A 25,057-nucleotide genomic window follows, 5' to 3' on the forward strand; every position below is an offset into this window, starting at 1 on the left:
TACTGTGGATACTGTGCAGCATAGTGGTTTTGTTACTGGGCTAGTAATCTAAAAGGTCTGGAGACAAGAGTTCAAATCAGACAGCAGCTGGAGAATTTAAATTCAGTTTAATAAATATGGAATAGAAAGCTAGTATCAGTAATAGTGACCATGTAACGACCGGGTTGTTATAAAAACCCATCCAGTTTATTAATATTCTTGAGGAAGGAAATTTGCTGCTCTTACCTGGTCTGGAGTGGAATATGAAGGTGTATGAAACAACAGCTAGTGACTTACTTTATTAGGTCAATTATATATATTTTTTGTAAAACCAGATAACCAAATTAGGCTGTTCCTTCGTGCAATTGTGGAAAGGGAGAGAGGGAAGCCGCCTTCGGGGAACCATTAGAATCAGAGAGCACAGAAAAAGGCCATTCAACCCTTTATGTTGAAGCCAGCTCTTTGAAAGAACTATCCAATTAGTCCCACTACCCTGCTCTTATCCCATAGCCCCGCAATGTTTTCCCCTATTATTAGGTGTATTGTCCGCTGTAAAGTTATTTCAGATTAGCATCATTTCTCGTGCAATAGTAAGGGGCTGGCGTACGTTAATCAAAAAGTCCCTTAACTCCACAAAACAAGATAAATATCATTAGCCAGTGAGATGCGTGTGAACTTGCAAGGCAGCAAGGCTATTTTCTTAAAGTGACAAGGCTGTAATCAGCATGGTCCTGAATGGTCATTTATCCAATAAAGCCTTGCAGTATCACCCCAATTCTTCCTCTACAGAAGATAGCTGTGGCAATGGAGGCAACAGACTGACTGGGGCATCAGATTGAGACAAACATTCTGGTCACATGAAGAACTGGCATCAGACAACAATGAACTAATTGCTGAACTTGGATTCTTCACAGTCCAGTGATTGATGCTGGAGGAGACAGTGTAGGTCAGAGAATACAATCACATTTACTCATGTCATACAAAGCAATGTGGCTTGGCAGTGCACCCTTTTTGTAACATTCTGTACAGACCATTATTCTTAGTTTGTTTGACTTCATGAGAACATTTTAAATTGATTACTTTGAATTATCTCAAGGAATTAAAATCCTATCTTTTAGAATCATTTGTATCCTACACATCAACTCATTGTGTCTTTCACTTTTTATTGAAAAAAATCATCCATAAATTAATACAAAAATGTATAAACAAATGATCAAAGGTGTGGAAAGATGGGACAGAAGGCTTCGAGGTGAGAACTCTAATACTTTTCAATGCTTCTCAGTGCACAGGTCTAGAACTTTGCTGATCTGTCCAACTCTACATGGAAACATGCAAAAAAACTAGACCATAGAAGAAAAATTTAAATAGGAACCATATTCTACAAACAATGCATGCCAACATTTGAGAAAAGGGGCTTATATTGTAGGGTTTTTTTGTTGCACATCTGCCTGCATCAGTGTTCTGTTGAAAGTTTGATAGATGCCTGGTTTCCATTATCTTTACCAACTTTTGTGCAGTGCAATTTGAATCATACACAAATATATTGTGGGTCTTGTGCACCAACAAAAAAGTGATCAAAATAGATAACTAAAGAGAATTATCCTTCATCCCCACAACATGGAACATGGTTTGCATGGACAGAAGATCTTACCGTGTAGATATATTAAAATGTTTGAAAACATATACGAGAAAAACTTAGTGGTCCGAATTATTTTAAATTGATACTAAAAATAATTTAAACTGGAAACTACTATCAGCAACAGGAATTTGGAGTGTGTGCTGCCTTACAGCAGCTTTCCAACCCTTAACCTGTTATGTTTTTCTAAAATATTTTCTATAGTATGTTGGGACATGCATGAAAATTACCTCCTTTATACAAATACACAAACTCATTGTTTAGAAATTGCCAAAACATGAACAGTACATATTTAAGTGCTTCATCAAAGCCATTTTGGGGAGTGAGAGGGAGAGGAACAGAGGGAAGAGGAGGAGGAGGAAAAAACAAGCACAAAAATATGGTTACATGTAGCTATAATCAAAACGGAATACAATTACACGTTTATTTTCGGCATTAAAGCAATATATGGATTCAGAAATAGCAACACAAGTCACCATTTTAAACCACTATCAGCAGCTGAAAATTAAACAATCAACATTCTCTTTATTGCTATACGCTCTAACTGCATCATACTCAATCTTCAGGATAATATATGTAATACTCCTTTGTGAAACATCAGCTTTAAATGCAAACCAAAAAAACTAAAGGCGGCTAGCAGCCTTTCAAGGACAGATAAGTCTAGGAGAGTGATATTCTTTGCCGTTAATTTTAGCAAGGAAAGTCAGCCGGATCCAAAATAGAAATTCCATTTTGTGTTCACACCAACTTTTTGGCTAAAAAAATATGGACAGGAGAAAATTCAGCCCTAGATGTCCTCTCATACTGACTGATCATGACCTTGCAATAAAAGCTTCCATATCTATTTACTTGGGTTGTTCCTCACTGGGGCCTTGTGGCAAGACACTACCATTCATTGATGGATGGGATCGTTGATTATATATCCCACTAATTAAAAAAAATGTTTTTTTTTTAAATAAACTCTCTTTTTCCCATCCCTTCTCCTGGCGTGTATAACAATGGCCCTCCAGCGGTTGCTTTAAAGCAGCATAGGTAGGCTTGTCATTTTCTACCAACATGGAGAAACACCTTATTTATCCTTGGCAAAAACTCTGGAGAATATTGGGTGCAGCTCCATACCCCACCATACTCTGGTGCAGCATACTGTTACAATATCTAATACTACAAACTACTTGAACAAAAAACAGCTATCAATTTTAAACAATGGGCTTTAGCACTTCGTCGATAAATTAACATAAGGGGTAAGGGTGATGGAACACACCAATTTATTCAGGCAGCTAAGCTGATGTGATCAGCTAAATGCCATGGACCAGGGACGATATTTTGACCCCTAAATACAGAACATTATGGAAAAAGTAACAAGTTCAGCAGCTTCACGAGTGCTGGATGTTGTCGCAAACACAGCTCATAAAAATGGAAAATAAAATAATTTTCCACACTTCTAGTCTTGCGTCTCAGAATAAAATGCCACAGTATCATTGGCACATATTTGTTTGCTTTTAACAAGATGTTGGCAATTCAAATATAACCAGCTACACTGAATAAATTGAAGCAACCAGGGTTTAACGTTTTAACCAAGACATTTGTAAAAATGCTAAACTTTCCAGGAACAAGCCAAGAATTTCAGCAGCACGAGTGTGTAGCAGTAAAGATGGCTAAAACAAAACATCCCATTAAATCATATGTACAGGAACACATACTAATCAAATCCTTACATTTAAAATGAAGGAGATTATATTCAGCGTGTTCTGTGCCTTACATATACAACAGTGTCGGACTTATATTTGTTGATCTCAACATGTAAACCTTGTGGTTCAGTAGACTATAAATAAAAAAATATCTGGCAATTCACAGCTTATTTACAAAAACTTCATCCACTAGAAGTGCATTAACAATTGCTAGTGAATAAAAAAAATTGGTAATGGTATGATTTTCAGCTAATTTAATATTTGATCACAAGTGATTGGAAAGGAAACCGCCCACTTCATTCCTCTTGGCATCCTATGCCAAAATATTATGATATAATAGCTTCCAACTAGTTCTGCAGCCTTGGAATTCAGTTTGATTCATTACTGTGATGCCGTTGCTTGGATTCATCAGTTTCATTTTTCCTTCTTGATCAATGGTGTACTATTATCCAATTGGAATAGTAGGAAGAAGAGGTTACACTGATGGAGTCCATTATACAATGAATTTCAAGCCTGATGTTGCAGCTCCACCAGCTTTGCTGCATAGTCATCGACCATGACCCAGCCTGTTATCAGAGTAAAATCAAACTGCTGGCCAATTCCTCAAGACCACGCAGTCCTGTGTTGTGTCGCTGCAGATTTTTACTGGTAAAAGTTTTACAAGTCCATCAATTTTCTCTTGGCAAAGGACCCTAACCCTCACTAAACTGCTATGCCTTTTATAGCTTAATAGTCACTCACTGGAGCCAGCTCCGGTGTCAAGTTTACAGTTATGTTTTTATACAAGACTTCAATTGTGATATTTGGAAAGTACTTCAAGTTTTGCAGGCCATCAAGCCGTTGCCTCTCTTTAGAATGTCTCAATAATGCATATCTGCAACAAGAGAGACAATTTTAATATAACAGCAAAACATTCAGTTCACTGAAGATGCTATAATACCAGTTAAAGCAACAATTAGGGAACAATCGGATTTCACAAATGCTATTCGAATTGCGTACAATAATGAACATTATTCAAAATAGAATATGTTCCATTTTTCAGAATGAAGAATTAGTTAAAAATAGCATACAAGACAGCTTGTACCAATGGAGTTAGGATTCTGATTATTGGAATGCAACTGGACTCAAATTTCTACAAGATTTTGTCCTAAATATCTATTTGCACAGCATGCTGAAGACCAGTACAGCTATGTTTGTTGAATAGATGGATAGCATGTTTTAAGGGGGTGGAGTTAAAAGGATATTAAATAAGCTCAAATTCTCAATACATTTTTGTTTGAGAGTTCACTTTGCACCTGACAATTTTGTAAAATCAGCTGCATTTCAATCCTTTGCCATTAAATGAATACATTAAAGTGACTCAAAAAACTACAATCTACTTTTGGTCCAATCTTCCTAATTCTTTTAATGTAATTTGTCCTTCATTTGCCCAATGATAGGCCAGAAACTAAGTCAAGAGATCAATGGGTCAGTACTATTCTCAGGAGTTTAATGTTTGAATTACAGCATTCTCCGCTACTCTTTCCCCTACAGAAAATTCAGAGTTCTTTTCCAAAGGAAGCCGACTGTAGTGAGGACAATTGTTAAACAGCAATCTGTCAGGTGTTAAATCAGTCAAATAATCAAGTGAAGAAACTGAGGAGCCTAAACTAGAAAATACATTGAACACATTGTTGCTCACTTATGTTCTGTTTTTGTAGCTTAAATGCAAGCTAGGATTTTTGGTGTTTATAGAATCATAGTACAACACAGAAGGAGGCCATGTGGTCCATCAAGTCTGCGCTGGCTCTTTCGAAGAGCAATCCAGTTTGTCCCACTCACCACTCTTTCCCCATATTCCTGCAATTTTTTCTCTGAAGTATTTATCCAATTCCCCTTTGACAGCTACTCCATATCCACCATCCCATCATGCAGTGTATTCCAAATCCTAACCATTCATGTCACATCTGGTTGCCTTAATGATCAATGCACTGTAAAGAGTACATTATTTACAAAAAGCCAGATAATAATGTTGTTTAGTAAATGTGTAATCACTCCATGTACTGTAATTACTTTACTTATGGGGTATGGAGTGAGTTGACATAATTGGAGGGAGTACATAGAGCACCAATAGTTCAAGTTCATTGAACGCTCGCTTTATATGACAGCTATCAGCCGGTTTATCAAGACAAAGATAAACATTCTGAAACCTATCCAGCAATATATTGCTTGGTGACAGTTTACCTAAAGTTTTATTTTCTCTGTAAAACAAATTTAATGAAGCATCTCACCACTACTGCTGGAATCACATTTCACACATCTAAGAAAATCTCAATACTGAAACTTTATCCACAATGGCACGATAACTACCTGGATTAGTTTGTGTACTTCACTCTGCACTACCAACTTAATTTGATGGTCAAGATTAACACACATTTAGAACTGTTGTGCTCCTGGCCTGAAGATGGAGGTCTGCGCTCAGAATCCCAATTCCAGTTTCTGCACTTTATTGGCATAAATGTTTGTGTAGATTTTGAAACAATGAGGAATAAAATTAGACTAACCAACTGCAGGTATGTTACTCTTCATTTAATAAAATTCTGTCTCAATGCAAATCTTCTCAGCCTACTCTTGACAATTTAGTCTGGCTTGGAGCTGCTTTTGAGTTATTGCCGATTTGGAGTTTTAATGTCACCTCCTTCAGTCAAACGTTGAAAGAAATGGCTCAGAGGATTATATGGTTGCACTTAATCCCTGCAGGGATGGAATTAGTTCAAAAGGAAAGCTTTTCCAAGATAATTTACCACTGCGACATTATGACTATCTTATTTGTATACATAGACAAGTGAGGAACACCATTCTTACAAAAGATATGCATCATGCTACAAATTCCAATAACTTCTGAAAAAAAAATCTGGGCTGGTCACAATTGACACCAAGTAGTTGTATGATCAACTTAATTGCGTGACCGTGGACCATCTCTTTAGAATCCAACACTTAACATTTTCAAGTATAGCATTGCAAGGGTTTTACTCACCTTCCCAAGAACTGCACTTCCCCTCGATGGTGATGAGGAACAGATTTGTATTTTCCTAAATCACCCTCTGGTCTTGTTACAGTAAGGCCAGCAAACTGAACCCTAAAGAAAAAGCCAAATATATTCTTCAACACACATTCTTTGTTCGAATACTATGTATAAATCATTGCACTGGATTAGAAGCAAATCCAGAGGTTAAGACAAATATTGGAAAGTTTATTCATCTTCATAACAAGGGTTTTGTTGCTTAGAATTTCAAGAGCAACACATTTATTTGCCAGCTGAATTTGACAAAAAGGTCAGCAAGGACAGCTCAAAGGTTTAGAAGGTTACTCACCTTTGGCAGTAGTGCTGTTCATTCTTCAAATTAAATTATCCTCCATATACCATCAATTTGTGAGAGAAGGGGAGAAGAAAGAATAACTCGAGAAACTTGTCCTAAAAAAGGCTAGACTAGTGCGATTTCCTCCTCAGGCCCGGAAACGATACTGCTATTAATATCTTATGCTATGTTTGAGTGGAGAACCTTAAAGTAACCCAAACATAAACAAAGGCACAGTAAAGAATCTGCATTCCTTTTTTAAAAATATGGAACGTTACATAATCATTCACAATTACTAGATAACAATAATGTTTTTGCAAATCTGTCCAAGAGAAGTGAATGGCAATTGTACAATTTAAAACCAACTGAAGAACTAAAATTAACCCGATGTCTAGGTTCAAGGTAATCTAGTGGTTTAATGGCTCTAATATTAGTATCTACATTACTCAAACTTGGCCAGTTACATTAGAGAGATGACAATTTGATATGATCCAGTACACAGCATTCCTGAAAGTTTCAAGTTCATTCTTATTATCCTGACTCGAGTCAGTCAAAATGGCATAACCAGGATATAGCGGCTACATCACATATGCACCCACTCTTCAGTTCAGTGAAAAATTCAAATGTCAATGCAGTATTTATTCTCCATACGTATGGTTGTATGTGGGGAAAATCACCTAGCCTTTGCACAGCACCATTGCACAACAGCTTAATCAAAATTAACACTGTGGGAGACCAAACCTGCTTTGTAACACCTCTCCCTGGCAACTGCAGCATAAAAGCATCATATTCCATAACTTCCAATGAAACGCAGCTGAATTTTGTCAAGCTCTCCTAATCACAATCTGCAATTGCTAGAAATATGAACTTAGAAATTGTCTAGATATACATCAAGATTGTCAGCATCGGAAAAGACATGCTAATGTTCTGGAGAAGACTATCCATCAGAACTCAAATATTGTTCCTGAGTTCTGTAAAATATTACTATCTCCTCTCTTTTCAGAAATCTGTTTTTTTTTTATTTCAGATTTCTAACTTTATTTTTCTTTAATCACTGAATAGCTTCAAATAACTAAATTATTTTACCCAAATAGAAGGTGCATTAATGTGTGCAGCACCTTTTCCTGCAGCGAAGTTGGAGGATTAACAGGTGTTATCTTCCAAACTGGAAAGAAGTGGAGGAGTCGCTGAAGCTACCTTATAGTAATGGGGAGAAGATTTCACAGTTGCCCTGGGTTTTGTACAGGTTGCTCACCTTCCTGGGCCCAGGATAGTTTTAAATCCTCACAGCCTCTTGGGTGCTATCAAGTTGTGAAACTAAAATCAGTTTGTGTTTGAGCCTTGGCATATGGGAGTACATTCCTTTCCTCTGCAAGATTCCTGAACCGATTGTTGCCCACACCTCTCAATTCGTTTTTATAATCCATCCAATTAGGTTTCCTCCAAGATAGAGTGATGGGAATGTTCCGGACTCCAGGCCGATCCGGGGTAGGCTCTACCGGAATCTGTAAAATGTTCCGGAATCCAGACCTGCCGACCTCGGGGCCCCGCCTCGGCTGCCGTTACCGCCGGCCTGCCCAAGCACCTCCTCCGCGACAGGGCCAGCCGGCCCAAACAGCTCAATTGGTGGAGCCCCACCCAAACACCACCTGCACGGCAGCGGGGCTCGCCCGAATATCATCTCGGCAGGGAAACCCCCCCTTCCTGATGTTCCAAAATCCGGGAATACCCGAACCTGGGCTCAGGTGTTTCCGGATTCATGATGTCAGAAAGACAATTGAAAGTCCAGAATCCAGAACGGCCTCGGTCCCAGATTCTCAATGCTGCACCTGTACCTCAACATCTGCACATAGTAGCAGTAACAGGCATCAAAACTAATGAAAATCCAGCAACTGCGCAAACAATTAAACCTTTTAATACAGACTATGGGCACCAAAAATTCACAGGTCTGGGCAGATACTTCAAGGTGCAAGTGGGGGTTTGGAGGAAGAATTTGGAGTGGGACTTGGTACTACATTCGTCTCTTTTTGCTAGGCGGAGACTTTCTGATGCAAACAGGGCAGACGCTTCTTTTGCCTGCTCCCTTCACTGTGCTAATGCTAAAAGAGGTGGTGAACTCAATGGGGTGTGGGGGGAGGGGAGGGGGTGTGAAGGGTTACATTACTCACCATTAACTCTGCCAGCTTGCTCTCATCCACCCCAACTTGAAGTATGTTCCCGTGGTACAGGAATACTTGCATTGCCAGGTTATCTTCTTGGCAGGAGTGGCAGTTTGCTGATGTGATTGACTGCCATTAGGAAAAGCAACTACTCCAGCATCAATTCTTCTTTCACCTTTTTGCCTTATTTTTGGCCAGAACAGTTCACTGGCTTCCCACCCCAGAGAGGGAAGGTGCCACACTGAAGTTCTTAGCCCGCTGTGGGCCAGCCACCCAGGGTGCACCATAAACAAACAGTATAAGCACCATCCTCTGTTGTTGCCCCCACCAAATGACCCTGCACCCAAGGATTTGGGACTAGCAACACCAGGGCAAACTGCCTGCTGGAAATCCAGCCCCACTACATTTCCAGCAGCAGTGCAGGCCTCCAGGATTTTCCAGCCCAAGTGTCTAGACTTTCCACTAGGCGGCCATCGCCCCCAAAAAATGGGCCTTGTTCCAGTGATGTTGGACGTCTCAGCCTTACTGATTGCTGGAACATGGGCCATTTTTCTTTTTGGCAATTTTCCACTCGGCCTTAGGCCGGCGATGTGGAATAGGCTTTAACCTTCGTGACCAGTGCAACTATTTTTAATCAGAAGTGCTTTGTATGGATTGAATTCATGACATAGACGAATCTAGATTTAACTAATTATTTCATCAAACCTAACCAACCTGTTCCAGAGATCATCATCTTCACCTCCCCAGCCCCAAAATGCATTTGGGAATCCATTGATTTTCCGAAACTGTTCCACTGTCAATCCACTCACTCCGCCAAAAAATTCATTGTAAGGAAGCCTGTAGGAAAAAAAAAGACAGAACTATAACCAATTAAAAGTTACTTTCAAGTCTTTTACTATTCCCTTGGTTGGCTGGAGGTTGAAAAGAAGTTGTTGCAGTAAAGCATCAAGCAACAGGATGGCTGGAGAGGGGTTTATGACCTACATGGTGAGTGTGAATTGAGAGCAGGGGGAGGGGGAGGGGGGGGGGGGGTCATGAAAGAGGTGGAAGAAAAAATGATATTCACCACAAACTGTTTCTGGCCTTCTTCGATATAGTAGCACAAGCAAAAATCTCAGAACAAATCACTTGCTCACAGGTCTTGCTAAAGAATGGTGCACAGCATATTTTGCACACTTAATTCAACACAGTTTTGCTAAAATTTCATACAATCGTAGAACTACACAATACCTCCCTTAACAATATTTTTGTCCAAACCTTATACAGGTATTTCTATTTATGATTAACCGATCACCTCAGATTAACAGGACGTACAAGTACATGTATTTATCCAACTTGGCTGCAAAGTGCCTTGGCATCTGCCCACAACCATAGTAGTTGCGATCATTTTCAGGTATGTGATCAACGTCATGAAAGATTACACAGTCCCAGTCTGTGTCTTTCAAAGCCTCCATAAATCCAACATTGAAGAGCATTGCACGGTTAAATGGATGGAACCCGGCCTGATGAAAGAGAAAACATATTCCAATTAACTTTTTTGACCACATATAATACTTTTTAGACCACATATAATACTTTTTATATACAAGTATCCAAGGCTGGGGGAAAGGGTGGGGGTTGAGGAAGTGTTCTCCTTCGTTATATGCAACAGGGCTTATAAAGGAATTTACAATTTTGCTACACATAAACTAAATCCAATGGAGGTTTCAAAATTGTGTGGTGGTACTTCGCTGTCAAATCGATACTGTTAAACGTTCAATTTAGTAAATACATTTTATTACTGTTGATTTTTCTTTACTTCTAAATGTACCTCATGAGCCTCAATAGTGAGGGCCAGTAGGCTATTTGACAAAAGGGGCTTCACATCAGATACCGATCCTGTCCTCATCCAACATTCACACATGCTCAAGATTAAAATAAACTTTAAAATGACACTGTATTAAGTGCCTGTCCTTTACAGTGGTCAATTATAATATTAGTAATAGGCTATAATTAATTTCACCACTTATGAATACTAATGTGATGGAAAATCTAAAGGGGAAAAATTGCCCTGCGCCCCGATTAGGGTCAGTTAGCAGGCTGAATTCAGTTTACAACCACCACCCTGACAATCTCGCGCATGCCATTTCCTTTGGGGGGCAGTGAGGAAAGTGCTACACAGATGCTCTGTGAAGCACTGATGCGCTTCAACGTCCCACCCCTGTGCTTAAATGGGAGAGCTGCTGCGCACTCAACAAGGCCTCTGATGGCCTCCACTAGGCCACCAGGGCAGCGTTGGACCAGGCCTGCAGCCCGGTACCCAAAACGGAACGCCAATCTGCACGATGGCAGCCTGGACCACGCTAGGGCTGGCGTCGTAGAGCCAACCAAAAAAAGATGGCGACCCAGGGCACTGGTGCCCTCCCCTTTAACTCACACTCCGTGAGTGGATGTCAGCCAGCTTTGCGGGCCATGGGGTAATTTCCCCCACGGGGCGTTATGGGGTCGCAGCACGAGCGCAATTTCCCGGGAGACAGTAGCGCCCCCCTCCTCCGGGCAAAACTGTCCTCCACCCCATTAGTGCCCCCCGGAGGCACTAACAGGGCTTTAAAATGGGACAATTTTGTCCATCAGGTTGAGAAGGAACATATTCTGTAGTACTAGGTCATGACCGACAATAGGCATAACTGCAACCAACTTGCAGATGTTATAGGACTATAATTTATGGGGATTATGCTGAAAATGTCAAATATTGCTTCTCCAAAATGCCAACTATAATTATGAGCCCCATTAATGCAATTATAAATGGCAAAAAAAAATGTTGAATTGTGAGATCAGAGGTATTATGTCATCCTTGTCGAGTAATACCATAAGAAAACAGCCTTTAGGCCACTGTCAACATCTTGTATACAATAGCGATTCTTAGACAGTTACTATAGATATTTGGTAATAACAAATAACCTTCCTGAAGTACTAGGGGACCAAGGGTCTAATGAGAAGGAGGAACTGAAGGATATCCTTATTAGGCTGGAAATTATGTTAGGGAAATTGATGGGATTAAAGGCTGATAAATCCCCGGGGCCTGATAGTCTGCATCCAAGAGTACTTAGGAAATAGCCCTAGAAATAATGGATGCATTGGTGATCATTTTCCAACTGTCTATCAACTCTGGATCAGTTCCTATGGACTGGAGGGTAGCTAATGTACCACTTTTTAAAAGGAGGGAGAGAAAACGCGTAATTATAGACCGGTTAGCCTGACATCAGCAGTGGGGAAAATGTTGGAATCAATTATTAAAGATGAAATAGCACATTTGGAAAGCAGTGACAGGATCGGTCCAAGTCAGCATAGATTTATGAAAGGGAAATCATGCTTGACAAATTTTCTGGAATTTTTTGAGGATGTAACGAATAGACTGGACAAGGGAGAACCAGTGGATGTGGTGTATTTGGACTTTCAAAAGGCTTTTGACAAGGTCCCACACAAGAGATTAGTGTACAAAATTAAAGCACATGGTATTGGGGGTAATGTACTGTCGTGGATAGAGAACTGGTTGGCAGACCGGAAGCAGAGTCGGGGAAAAACTTGTCCTTTTCAGAATGGCAGGGCTCAGCTCTTTACAATATACATTAACGATTTGGATGAAGGAATTCAATGTAATATCTCCAAGTTTGCAGATGACACGAAACTGGGTGGCGGTGAGAGCTGTGAGGTGTACACCAAGAGGCTACAGGGTGACTTGGACAGGTTAGGGGTATGGGCAAATGTATGGCAGATGCAGTATAATGTGGATAAATTTGAGGTTATCCAATTTGGGGGCAAAAGCACGAAGGCAGATTATCTGAATGGTGGAAGATTAGGAAACGGAGAGGTGCAACGAGACCCGGGTGTCATGGTACATCAGTCATTGAAATTGGTATGCAGGTTCAGCAGGCGGTGAAGGTGGCAAATGGAATGTTGCCGTTCATAGCTAGGGGATTTGAGTATAGGAGCAGGGAGTTCTTACTGCAGTTGTACAGGGCCTTGGTGAGGCCTCAGCTGGAATAGTGTGTTCAATTTTGGTCTCCTAATCTGAGGAAGGACGTCCTTGCTATTGAGGGAGTGCAGTGAAGGTTCACCAGACTGATTCCCGGGATGGCAGGACTGACATATGAGGAGAGACTGGATTGACTGGGAATGTATTCACTGGAGTTCAGAAGGATGAGAGGAGATCTCATAGAAACATAAAATTCTGACGCTATTGGACAGGTTAGATGCAGGAAGAATGTTCCCGATGTTGGGGAAGTCCAGAACCAGGGAACACAGTCTAAGGATAAGGGATAAGCCATTTAGGAATGTGATGAGGAGAAATCTCTTCACTCAGAGTTGTTAACCTGTGAAATTCCCTACCGCAGAGAGTCGTTGATGCCAGTTCATTGTATATATTCAAGAGGGAGTTATATATGGCCCTTACGGCTAAAGGGATCAAGGGGTATGGAGAGAAAGCAGGAAAGGGGTACTGAGGCGAATGATCAGCCATCATCTTATTGAATGGTGGTGCAGGCTCAAAAGGGCCGAATAGCCTACTCCTGCACCTATTTTCTATGTTTCTGTGCAACTGGCTATGGCTCCTCCCCCCAGGAACACTGATCAATTTTTCATATTTTACTCAAATTCATAATTCTGGTCCTGAATTATTATAAGATACATTTTATAAATATCTCGGCCATGAACTTTTAAATACTGGTCTAGTTTATTTTTACCACTCACCTGCTCAATGACATAAAAAGCAAACTGCAAGCGTTGGTGCTGCAGCATTGGAATCAGATGTCTCAATAAGATTGGGAGATGCTCATGGCGATTGCGGAATGGGATCAAAATTGCCACCTAAAATGTTACAGTTCAAATGAAGTTATGAGCAATAACAGATGATTCGTGTGATATTAATTAGGCAGAATTAATTAAATTGTGAACAAGTCCACAGAATTGTTTGTTCTGAAAATTGATTATTGCCAATGCTGTTTCTGGTACAGAAATGAGCCAGTTCCACAAGTGGAATTATTCCAATGAGTGAACACAATGTCTACTGTAGATCAAAACAATACAAAGATACATTCTGAATTTAAAAGCACAGATACTTGGCAGGCAATGTTGGAGAACTGGCCTTTCACTCCGTTAAAACAACACTAATATACAAACTTCTTGTAGATCAGAACAGAGCTCAATTTAGAGATTTTAGTTCAACAACGTACCATCGTTTAAGAAATTCAGAACAATGTACAAGGTGGTAAAGAAATGGTCTGGAGGTTAAATTTCAGGAGCAAACCTCATTTAAATACTCCTATAAATTCAAGAGTTGAGGGGTAAAATAAATCTTAGTTAACTGCAAAGTTTGTAAATCTCGGATCTCTTTTTTTTTTTACAAATGTCACATTTCACAAATGATCAAGCCAGAATTCCAATTTCTATTGGTCTATAAAATATGGAATGAGTTTGATTTATTCTGTCAATACTATAGATATTAATCAGCCATCACGCGAGTGGAAATAGTGGCCATGCATGAGTGTACAGGTGTGACGTCCGAAATCTGGAAACCTCGGGACCAAGGCCACAAGGCCACTCCGGGTATTTCGAGAAAGTCTTTGCCTGGGCAGAGGAAGATAGGTAGGGGCCGGCCACGTCGAGGCCCGGGTGGGGGTGGGGGAGGCCAAGGCTGGGGGAGGTCGAGCCGTGATGGGGTCGGGCAGCTGGAGGTCGGGGGAGGTTGTGCCACAGAGGTCGAGCCATGGCGGGGCGGCCAGGCCGCTGAGGCGGGGACGTCCGGATTTTGGAACATGTTCTGGTTTCTGGACGACCGCACCACAGATCCGCCTGGTGTCTGGATTCCGGAAGTCACACCTTGCTACATTGCTTTCTTAGGGAAGTCTCTAACACCAAAGTAGTAAGTATAGCACCAACTCAGTAAACCATGACCAGCAACAATTTTGCATATAAAACAAAAAAGGGTGAATGAATGGAGCATGGCTGACCTTGAAGAATTGATTACCAGTGTATTCTATTTGAAGCCTCATCTTTTACTGCCAGCTCTCATGCACTAGGCGTTGAGCACAATAAATAAATAAAATAAAAAATAAAATAAAAAAATAAATAATAGATAACAATAGTGAAGCTGGGGTGAGCAGATGCAGCAAAAACAGGAGACAGTGTTAGCTTCTCAGGAAAGAAAGATGCTACTCGTCAATGCCACTTCATGTACAAGACAATGGATTTTCTTTTGAGTAACGTTTAACGAAAACAAGCAGATAGACTGCTCATTGGAGGTTCCATCTATTTTTATGAAAGTAGTTCCCAAGGAGAAAAAACATCTAAAAAAACAACACCGGATTCATGAATAATAACTCATTTTTCAAAAGCTCTTCCAACTGCAAGATGATCTCTCCTCACAGGAGTCACCACTTTCAGAACATAGCTTCAATAGGTGCTGGTATATCTCTGGTTAATTGCTCAATTTATATTGCTCTTGCCCAAGAGCTCTGTTAGCATGCTAACATTCAATGTTCAAACCTGTGCTTGCACAACTTCCACAGGCATGCACTTTCCATTTGTAATCACAGGGATGTGATTAGAGGGAGAACCCAGGCAATAACTTGTAAAAAAAAAAAGTTGCCATCATATGTTCAAGTAGTAAAATTCTTGTCCAATTGCCAGATTGAAACTGATGTTGACTCCTAACCCATTTCACCCACAAAAGATACCATATTGCATTCCAGTATCATGACTATTGCATAGCATAAACATTAAATATAAATTGGCTGAATGGGTGTTTCTTAAATTATGGTTCAGAATTCCCAGAGACTTTAATTTGTTTTGCATAACTAATAACCTCAATTATAAAACATGCCCACGTTAATATTTAATTCACATAAGTTACTGGTGTGTAAATATTTGCTTGTCAATACATTGGTTTTTCACTATGTAGTTTCTACAATAGATTGCTGCTGCAGTTAATATACCAATGCTTCCGTGTTAATTACATTTTTTTTTTAATCTTAAGGCTCACAAGTTGTGCTTTGCGAGAATACAGGTTCAAAACTTAAGCTACTAAAAAGGCAAAGAAAAGCACCATTGTTTCTTAATAAAGCAACAATTTCTTACCTTCCAACGAGGTATGCAATCCCTTGGCTTCCAATGACCACCAATCTGGATATAATGTTCCTTAGTAAATAATTCTTGGATCTCCTCTAATGAAATTTCAGTCATGTTTACATCGATTGGCCCCTCTGTTGAGAACATTGGGAATACATTGTCAAGCTGTTCTCATTGGTGTCCCCAATCTACGTTGACCACAGCATGAAGCAATTCTAGAACCAGCGACACTACCACCCTAGGACAGAGTTACAAGCCCAATGTTTTGCATCTACGCAGGTCATCAGAAGTAGAAGAACTGCGTACAGCCAAAACATGCAACCTCCTGCACATTCCTCCATCATGATCAACTTTTCTATGGGGAGTGTTGAAAGTGAGCATGACCATGTATAGAATGCATCAACCAAGTAAAGTTACAACACAGGGCTACCTACATGTTAACCATCAAAAAAAGAAAGGAGTAAGCAATTGTACAACAGATCAGAGCAAAGCTCTGTAGGCTTACCTCACCAGCCGAGAATAGTCGTGAACAATCTGGCAACTAATGTGAGGAGAAAGCTCCATAAACGTGCTCAACTCTGGTGGAGCTCAGCATACGACAGACTGCAAGGGACAAGGCTGAAGCATTTTCAAATATCTTCAATCAAAAGTTCCAAATGGATGGTCTGACTCTTCCTTCTATCAAAGTCCCAATCGTAGCTGCCAGTGCCTTGCCAGTTTGCTCCACTCTGACATCAAGAAGCAACTAATAGTACTCGACAAAGATTATGGACCCTGACTATATCCTAGCTATAATGAAGACTTGCACACCTGAACTAGATACCCACATTGAAATTATTCCATTGCAGCTGTGACCCTATAGTTATCTACCCATTAATGACATTGGAAAACTGCTTAGGTATGTCTTATTCATAAGCAGCAAAAATCTACCACCATTTCATCAGCCTCCTCCCAATTATCAATAAAGTGACAGAATGAGTCAGAAATTGTGCAATCAAGTGACACCTACTCACTATTAATCTGCAGTTTGGGTTCTGCCAGAACTACTTGGCTCCAGACCGCATCAGAGCCTTAAATCGGGGATAGATTCAAGAGCCGATTACCAAAAGGGAGGAGCGAGCAATGGCCCTGGACACAGAGGCAGCATTGGCACAAAGGAGCCCTAACAGAGCTGTGGCCAATGGTGATCATGGTGGAAGCCCACTAGTGGCTGGATATATACCTTACACAAAAAAAAGATAGTTGTGATTATTCGAGATCAATCATTGCAGCCCCTGGGCATTGCTGCAGCAGTTCCTTGGGGCGGCGGTTCTCAGTCCAGCCATCTTCCAGCTACTTCAATGTTCTTCCCTCCACGAAGGATTGAAGCGGTACAGTTCATTGACAATTCTAGTTTTCAAGCTCCATTCACAACTCCTCCCATAATGAAGTAGTACATGTCAACCAACAGCAGGACTATTTGCATGGTCAAGTGACGTGTGCTGCAAATGTTACCCAAGTGCCAGGAAATGATCATCTCTAACAAGAAAAGGAGCAACCACCTCCCGCTGGCCTTCAACAGTGCCACAATTGCAGAGTCCCCCATTGACAATCCAGGTATCATCAAAAACCAGAAGTTTACAGGTCTAACCACATCAACATGACAAGAGCAGGCCAAGAGACCATGTACTCTGCAACGAGTGGCTCACTTCCTAACCCACCAAACTATTTAAAGGGCCCCATCTACAAGGTTCAACTTAGAAGCGTGACGGAATACTGACCACATGCCTGGGTGAGTCCAGTTGCAACAAAATTCAAGAAGCTCACCACCATTTAGGCCTGAGCAGTCCAGTTGATTGGTACCCCTGCCGCTGGACTCAATATCCATCCCCTATCACCAGCACACTGTAGCTGCAGTACTTATTATCTGCAGGAACACATCAACAGCATCTCAGTCCTGTGGCCTCGACCACCAATAAAAGGCTAAGAGCAGAAAGAACACGGGAACACCATGAAGTTCCTTTCCAAATCTTACACTATCCAGATGATTTGGACATAGACCACCATTAGTATCATTTTTGCCGAGTCAAAATCCTGGAGTACAATATCCGATACCATTGTGGGATCACCATGAGCACCAGGACTGCAGTGGTTCAAGGCGGCCTACCATCTTCTTAGGGCAAGGACAGTGTCGTCCATACCCCAAGAAAAAAAAAATGGTAATATGCAAGATAAACAGATTTCCTAAAATCTTTATTTTGAACCAACTGCTTCATTTTGTGCGAATATAAATTTATCAAAAGTAACTTTAAACCAGTTATACTCAATCTTATAATCATTTGGGTTTATGGCATCGATACCCTTTTCATAGTAAACCTTTTGTATCACATTTATTCCAACAAAATATAATATTCTGCTGCTTTGCATCCAGAAAGACCAAATGGGTTGTTCAATGATTGTTAAACTGTAATGAGAGTGCGCTACACAGCCAAAGCATCCCAAAAAGTAATCAACACACATTGACTTACCAGTACAGCCACCCTTGGGCCTTTTGAGGTGCATTATTGGGCCCAAGTTTCCACAAGAAAAAAAACGGGCGCACCTCCAAGCTGGGCGCCCGTTTTGCGCGCCTAAAAAAATCCTCGGTATTCTGCACCTACTTACAGGTCCTCTGGCCCTCGGCACAGCCAGCACTAGCTGTGGGGGGGGGGGGGGGGCGGAGCCAGGTCCCAGCACTGAAAACAGTGCCGGGACCTCTGCACATGCGCACTACAGTTGGCACGCAAGTGCAGTAGCTCCAGGCGCCGAACTGTGTGGGAGGGGCCCGAAGCACACAGCCCCTAGCCCTGGCCCAATGGCCTCACTGGGGCTGCGTGAATGAGGCCCCTCCCACTCCCCGCCCGGACCCGAGACCCGCTTCCCCCCCCCTCTCTCTCTCTCTCTCTCTCCTCTCTCCAGGTTGGATTTATTTGTATAATATTTGTAGAAGTATAAATAAGGATTTATTGTCGAATTTAATGAGTTCCCTCCCCCCCACCTCGTTCTGGACGCCTAATTTGTAACCTGCGCCTGATTTTTTTTAATGTGTAGAACAGGTTTTTTCAGTTCTACAAAAATCTTCACTGGCTCCATTCTACTTTAGTTTGGAGTACATTTTCACTGTGGAAACTTTCAAATCAGGAGTCAGTGGCCGGACACGCCCCCTTTTGAAGAAAAAATTCTGTTCTAAACTAGAACTGTTCGACCTGACTAGAACTGCAGAAAAAAATGTGGAGAATTGCGATTTTTAAAATAGTCCGTTCTCCACCAGTTGCTCCTAAAAATCAGGCGCGAATCATGTGGAAACTTGGGCCCATTAAGTGGATACAAATGGGAACCTTTGCACGTCTGTTGTGCAATTTTGTTTTTCCTCTCTTTAGTCTAGGTGTGCTGAAAGCAACTACAGCACACCGCTGCAGAGACTGTTGGAATCACAAAATAGACCACTTCCTGCTGGGTGTGGATTTACACCATACAATGAGGTACATTTATCTGTTGTCAAGGGGAGCCCAAAATAGCTCTTAAAAAGGAATATCTTTTTGACAGGCAATGCAAACACACAAGGTAGCAATTTTTGGGGGTCATGTTTAACGATCATCGGCAGTCCCTTGAAATCGAGGAAGACTTGCTTCCACTCTGAGTTTTTAAACATTACATCCAATATGGTGATCAATTTGTAGATTTCCATGCATGAAGGGTTTGCAATCCATTCTCAGATATTGCATCATTTCTGTATTAGAGAAAAACCTTGCTATAACTTTGAATGGATAAAATAATCTGACTATTTGTAGAGTTTTGTGTGCACCTGCATCTTCTGGACTCCGCCCCCACCCCAAAACTGGAAGTGGGGACCCGATGAGTCCGCAAGGAGTCTGCTTCTGAAACATTGGTTCCAGCCTTGAGAGAGAGAGAGAGAGAGAGAGAGAGAGAGAGAGAGAGAGAGAGAGAGAGAGAGAGAGAGAGAGAGAGAGAAACACACGAGAGAGAGAGAGAAAAAAAACACGAGAGAGAGAGAGAAAAAACACACGAGAGAGAGAGAGAAAAAACACGAGAGAGAGAGAGAGAGAGAAAAAACACACGAGAGAGAGAGAGAAAAAACACACGAGAGAGAGAGAGAAAAAAAACACACGAGAGAGAGAGAAAAAACACACGAGAGAGAGAGAAAAAACACGAGAGAGAGAGAAAAAACACGAGAGAGAGAGAGAGAGAGAGAAAAAACACGAGAGAGAGAGAGAGAGAGAGAAAAAACACGAGAGAGAGAGAGAGAAAAAACACGAGAGAGAGAGAGAGAGAAAATGAGACACACACATTGGGGGGGGGGGGGGGCGGTAGAAAGAGAAAGAAAGGAGAGAGGGGAGGAGCAAGTAAGAGATGGGGAGTGGAGGGGAGAGGGGGAACTGAGGGAAGACGGATCACGTCCTTCCAACCGCCTTTACACCCACACCCGACTTCTCGGAAAGCTCTGCGCGTGTGTGACAAGTGACATGGTTGGAGTGGATGAAATCCGAAAGTCACGACACTGTCAGTATTCACTTCATAAACAATAAACCTGTTAACAATCTGTGACCCACACACAATGGCCCATCTATGACTGGGGGGGGGGGGGGGGGGGTGGTGGCAGCAAGCTCATGCACGGAGGGTGGGGGGGGTGGTGATCAACCTGGGCTGGGGTCAGGGATTTGGGAGGCTTTTGCTGGGTTTGTGGAGCTCTATCCTCTGACTGCTTGCAGGGGAATTATGACGTTACTCAGAACTTTGGTGTGTAATTGGAACTGCCCAGCCCGAGAAACTTCTGGGTGTGGCTTATCCTCCAAAGGGACCAATCAGCAACCAGGCCTCGTGATACTGGATAGCCAATCAGCCAGAAACAGTGCAAATAACTGGGTCCTAAAATCATTCTTATTTAGGTTAATTCCAACAGTAATTTAATGCCTCAATTGATTTACAATAACTTGACTTGTTCATATACTCACTCATGGAAGGAAGTCTTTCAGGACAGGTGAGGTCTGCGTGGTAGGTAAAATCTTCAGGAAGAAATGTTGTGGTTTGTAGATAGGTTTCACTGTGGTTTAAATCATCTGGATAATCTAAAGAAAGTTCGGGCACAGCAGATTTGAGATCTTCAGCAGGTACATTACAAGAAAAGCTGTCCAAATACATGATATACTGACTTTTTAAATATGAGAGTAGCCATGTAATGTTAAAGATAAAACATGTCACTTGCCATCCAAAATATCTTGGGAGAAGTGAAATTAGAAAGGGATATTTCAGTCCATTAGATTTTAAGGATATCCAAGAGTTTATTTTTCCCCGCCTATTAACATTTGCAAAGAGCTGGTACAAGTATAAACAAGGTTTCCATGCTTCACACTTCACACATGTTGACATTTTGCCAACAAGTCTTGAAAAGTATATATTTTTCAGATAGTCTGAAATAATTACAATCGGTACGATTCTCTCACATCTTCATATTCGGCACAGAATACATGTCAAGATATATTTCCAGAATGTGGGGCAGCTGCTAACAGGAAAAGCTGGAAGAATTCTGCTCCCTCAGGAGATTCTCATCGAGTGCTAATGGTCTACTTTTGGGTTAATCCTATTCTGGCAATATTACTATCACCCAATTCACAATCTACTGATGTGCCTGAACCTTATGCATTCTGAAAACCAGTGTGTTTCAAGTCCTCACTGGGTAACAATGGGGGTTGGGGGGAAGAGAGAGAGAGAGAGCGAGCACAAGGCAGCAAAAAGACCAGCCATCTTCGACAGAATTACAAATCTGAAATATCCTTTCAAGGGTCAGTAACCTTTTTCTAATCAGGTTAATTGTTTTCCTTCCAACACTCTTATACAATGACTTTCTATACTGTGGTAGGAAATGTAAGGTTAAGTAGATGTCTATTAATTAGCAAGTTAACAGACTGCAATTATTGCCTATATCTTGTGCCAAGGACCTGATGCTTTCCACTCCAGGGTATTAAAATGATGAGGAAATTTCTGTTGCATTAGAGTACTAATAATCTTCCAAAGCTCTCGATTTGGAAATTATGCCGTTAGATTGGAAAATCACTAATCTGTCTCCATTGTTTAAGAGTGGGAAAGAGAAATCAGATAATTACAAACCTGTCAGTCTAATGTCAGTTGTGGGGACATTACTAGACTCTTGTCATTAGGGGTTTGAGTGACTGAGCTGATCAGATTGAACCAGCATGGATTTGCGAAGGGCAAGTCATGTCTGATGAAACAAACTGAATTTTTTTTTTTTTTGAGGAGGTTATGAACTTGATGGATAAGAGTATCTACAGATGTTATCTGAAAGTTCCGCACAAAAAGATTAGTAAAAATGAAAGTGCACAGAATTGGAGATAATCTTCCAAGGGTTGGAAATTGGTTGGGTGGTAGGAGACAGAGACAGAATAAAGAGTATGCACTTGGATTGGCAGAACATGGCAAGTGGTGTTCCCCAGGGATCTGTACTGGGCCTCAGCTTTTTAACCATATTTATTATCAATGACTTGTGTGAAAGGAACAGAGAATTGTATATCCAATTTTGCAAATTACGGAGACACAGTAAGTAGCACAGGAAGTTACAAAGAGATATAGACAGATTAAGTGAGTGGGAAAAACTGTGGCAATTGAAGTTCACGGTCGGGAAGTGTGAGGTCATTGAAGAAAGATGTATTTTCTAAGTGATGAGAAACTCGAAACCATGGAGGAGCAAAGAGATTTAGGTGCCAAGTACACAAATCACCAAAAGCTATTTGACAGGTAAAGTAATCCAAAAGACTAATGGAATGCTTTCCTTTATCTCAAGAGTACTGGAACACAAAGGGGAGGAAGGTATTTAATTTGTACACATTCTGATTGAATGATGGTCAGACCTCATCTGGAGTATTGCATTCAGTTCTGGGCACCACACCACAGGAACATACAGGTACTGGCATTGGAGGTGGTGCAGTGCAGATTCACCAAAATACCAGGGGTTGAATAAACTTGGCTTTTTCCCTGGAATATAGAAGATTGTGGGGTAATGTAACGTAATCGAGGTGTTTAAAGTGCTAAAAGGATTTGATAGGGTAGATAAAGAGAATCTACTTCCGCTGGTGGGGGAATCCAGAAGAGGGCATAATATTATAGCCTGGCCATTCAGGAGTGCAATTAGAAAACACTTCACACAATAGGTATTAGAAATTTGAAACTCTCTTCCCTCAAAAGGCTCTGGGTTAATTTAAGCTTTCAAAACCCTGAGATCGATAGATTTGTGTTAGCCAAGGGTATCAAAGGATATGGGTCAAAGGGAGGTAAATGGAGTTGAGGTACAGCCATAATCTAATTGAATTATGGTACAAGCTCAAGGGACTTCATTGTCGACTCATGTTCCTATGTACCCACCCATTTTGTACGGCAGATTTGCTAGTCAGCAAGAAATCAATCTGCTAAATACAAGGAGGTTAATAGTTATAATGAAAGGCTACTAAAATATTGGATTAGGTCTTTCTATAAACTAGTGTCCCGGAAACAAACACTTTGAATAAGCCCCCTGCTTTTATTAACTTTTTAGATAATTCTGCTGCTTGATTGAGTAGGTAATGACCTACCATCTGCTGTTGACCAAGTTGGTCCTTGGTGGCATTCAAAACTACAGAAGGAATTCAATTCATTAAAAAAAAGGGACCTGCTTCAGATTGGACAAGTCAGGTCCACACATTAACGACCCAAAAAGGGTCTCAAGTACCCAAGTGAAAAATCACAATGGAATCTGAATCATCAGGGAGATAAAATACATCCCAAACACAAATGCCAATGAGGGAAACCTACTTAGCATGACATTTTCTAAAGTGGCAAGCCCCATTCCAAGCATGGCCAGCTAAAAACAGAAAGGTGATGCACTTCCATTCTTCTTTGTATCAGCTTGAATTTTTATTCCCTTCTGCAATCCCACTTAGGTGAACACAGGAGAAATTTATTTTTCCTGAACGTTGGCAGTGTTGGGCACAGTAGCACAAGACCGACCAGATCCTGAGCTGAATAAGGCCTGACTGAACCAAGGAAGTATGTCGGCTGCAATCCAGCAATTACCCAGTCCTAAAAGGTGAGCAAGACACTAGCACCATGGTAGACTGCAGGATGACAAGCAGTAGTAAGACTGTAAATGATTTATGTTGGCACTCTCATTGGTACAGCTGTATTTATTCTATTGTGGTGTCAGACCTGCAGTGTGATATTATGAACATATTAAACCCCCTTTTGTGTACAAGGAGCATGTGTATTCATTACTGCTACTTCTTATATTACATTTCTAGTTAACCAAAGCTCTATTTTGCATACTTAAAAATGGTACAGGAGTCAATGTTATATTTCAACCATCGGGAAGTTTCTGCAGAGACAGAATCCACCAAAATCAGCTTGGAGGAGATCAGACATAAGTAATTTGGTTCCACTGAGCTTATTCAGCCTTTATTTCACTTTTGCATATCCATTGTGACAACTCCCTCAACTGGTTACCATAAGGGAGGAACTCCTTCAAAGTGGAACAAATGCCCAGTTCCATCTCAGAGACTTTAAACCAGGAGTCCCAACTGAGGAACACAGTTCCTTTCCTGAAATTTCATGTAAACCTCCTTCTGCTGGACCTGATTAAGAATATTGCACAGAGCAACATCTTTCATTGGAGCTTGGAGAGCATTAGCTATATTCCCCAATTGTACAATATTAGGTGGCAATGCCCATCACAAGAATACTTTCAAGGTAATTGCAGATACCTTCAAGGTCTTACCTCCTAGATTTGTACATAGATTCCAGAATGGAGGAATGGTAAACAGACAGAGGTTTTAGGATAAGATTTTGGTTCCTACTGAGAAAAATTTACAATCTTGAGACTAAATCTGCTGTTGACTTTCTCAGGTGTACATTTCCCCCGTGATCCAGAAGTTTATAACTTTGCAGGTGTTTACTCAAAAAGGATTAATAAGTACTTAATTTGTGGTAATCTGCTCACTGAATATAATGCACTGCACTATCAAACTCTTTGAAAAGGTGGCTATCACTATCAATTAATTTACAAACTAAAGTAAACAAATTTGCAATTAGTGATATGAGCCACTAAAACTCAGCAAATACACAAGAAACATT

At 41.0% G+C, this 25,057-nt stretch overlaps 1 protein-coding gene across 5 annotated transcripts in view; it reads right to left on the reverse strand.

Moving 5' to 3' along the window:
* Positions 1-1,125: 1,125 nt before the first annotated feature.
* Positions 1,126-25,057, reverse strand: part of LOC139277490 (beta-1,4-galactosyltransferase 5-like) — a 94,318-nt gene continuing 70,386 nt past the window's right edge. For 3 of the 5 annotated variants that reach the window (XM_070896000.1, XM_070896001.1, XM_070896003.1), the window contains exons 3-9: positions 20,896-21,009; positions 15,914-16,038; positions 13,529-13,645; positions 10,115-10,302; positions 9,515-9,637; positions 6,320-6,421; positions 1,126-4,177 (exon numbers count right to left, since the gene is read on the reverse strand). In XM_070896000.1, coding sequence (XP_070752101.1) covers positions 4,030-4,177; positions 6,320-6,421; positions 9,515-9,637; positions 10,115-10,302; positions 13,529-13,645; positions 15,914-16,038; positions 20,896-21,009 — 917 coding nt within the window. In that variant the 3' untranslated portion in view covers positions 1,126-4,029. Of the gene's footprint in view, positions 4,178-6,319; positions 6,422-6,656; positions 9,638-10,114; positions 10,303-13,528; positions 13,646-15,913; positions 16,039-20,895; positions 21,010-25,057 lie in introns of those variants that run through there. The other 2 variants (XM_070896002.1, XR_011596093.1) reach the window with 2 other exon arrangements.

Source organism: Pristiophorus japonicus, chromosome 12 (assembly GCF_044704955.1).
Source record: "Pristiophorus japonicus isolate sPriJap1 chromosome 12, sPriJap1.hap1, whole genome shotgun sequence".
Lineage (NCBI taxonomy): Eukaryota > Metazoa > Chordata > Chondrichthyes > Pristiophoridae > Pristiophorus > Pristiophorus japonicus.